Genomic DNA, 1,238 nt, shown 5'->3' on the forward strand with positions numbered 1-1,238 from the left:
GGGAGAAATCAACGTCATGGACATGAAGCACCAGTAGCCATGGAGTGTTCGTCTATCGTCTATTGTCTCAGCTACTGTCAAGTGATACTCGGCTGAGATTATATTTGAATTAACCTTTACTAATCTTGTTATTTCCACTGTTACTCTGATATTATGTTTCGTGAATGCGCAAGTTTGGAATTTCTCACAAACGGAAAAGATTAATCATCAAAAGAGAACTGTAAATCACAATGGATACCAATACATTCTAAATCTTAAAACATTAACAAGTATCTCACACCTGCAGGTAATAAGCAATTAAGAAAACATGAAGAAAGTCACACTACAAATACAGAAAGACCTCACAAATGAGAAGAAAAGAGACATATAACATCTGCTAGTTGCTTTCCTTCGTCAACTTGAAACCATTCAAATTGTAATCACACAGGTCATGGGCCAGTGGTTGAAGGGACTTTTTCCGGGATTTCAGGGATCTCCGGTAATTCAGGCTTGGGTAGCTCGGGGAACTCTGGGACTTCAATCTTTGGGAATTCAGGCTTCGGCACCTCGGGTAGTTTTGGGACTTCAATCTTTGGAAATTCAGGTTTTGCGAGCTCAGGCAGCTTGGGGACTTCGAACTTTGGCAGCTCAGGCAGCTTCGGGACTTCGAACTTTGGCAGCTCAGGAAGCTTCGGGACTTCGAACTTTGGGACTTCAAATTTTGGCAATTCAACTTTGGGCAACTCGGGTTTGGGAAGTTCAGGAACTTCCGGCAAGGTAGGCTCCTCGCTAGTTTCAAGAAGATGTCGAGCACCAACTCTCAAACTCATGCTCGTTATAGACAAAGCAGCGATGAAAGAAATCAGAAATAATTGATAAGAAGAAGACATCGCTACAGAGGGAGATCAAAAAAGTGCTGACTACTACTGGAAGTGAAAACTGCAAGTTCTTGGTGAAAACAGAGGTAACAAGGTTGCCTTCTTATAGGAAGGAGCGTCAGTTATAGTTGGCGCAAGCATCTGCGTGAAGTTTTCAGAAAGATTCTTCAGTTTTCCATTGGTTGGTTTACCATCTCATCTGTCTCAACCCTTCCAAGTAGATTACCAAAACAAAAGAGAACAGATCACATTGTGATAAATAATCCTTTCTTATTGTTTTATCGTCTTTTTCCATTTCAGGAAGTCAGAGAAAGGTTACCTAACTGGAGGCTTCTTCATGGCTTTGCATAATGAAAGAGACAAGATTTTTTATGATTCTAA

The 1,238-nt window shown here is 40.9% G+C and overlaps 1 protein-coding gene across 1 annotated transcript; it reads right to left on the minus strand.

Annotated features, from left to right (window-relative positions):
• Nucleotides 1-428: 428 nt before the first annotated feature.
• Nucleotides 429-869, minus strand: LOC137940083 (protein PELPK2-like). Its single transcript, XM_068785003.1, has one exon. The coding sequence runs from the start codon at nucleotides 867-869 to the stop codon at nucleotides 429-431; it is 441 nt and encodes a 146-aa protein (XP_068641104.1).
• Nucleotides 870-1,238: the final 369 nt, after the last annotated feature.

Source organism: Aristolochia californica, unplaced genomic scaffold (assembly GCF_029961685.1).
Source record: "Aristolochia californica isolate CCGP_79_NKW_82.1479 unplaced genomic scaffold, dmAriCali1.0.hap1 SCAF_9, whole genome shotgun sequence".
Lineage (NCBI taxonomy): Eukaryota > Viridiplantae > Streptophyta > Magnoliopsida > Piperales > Aristolochiaceae > Aristolochia > Aristolochia californica.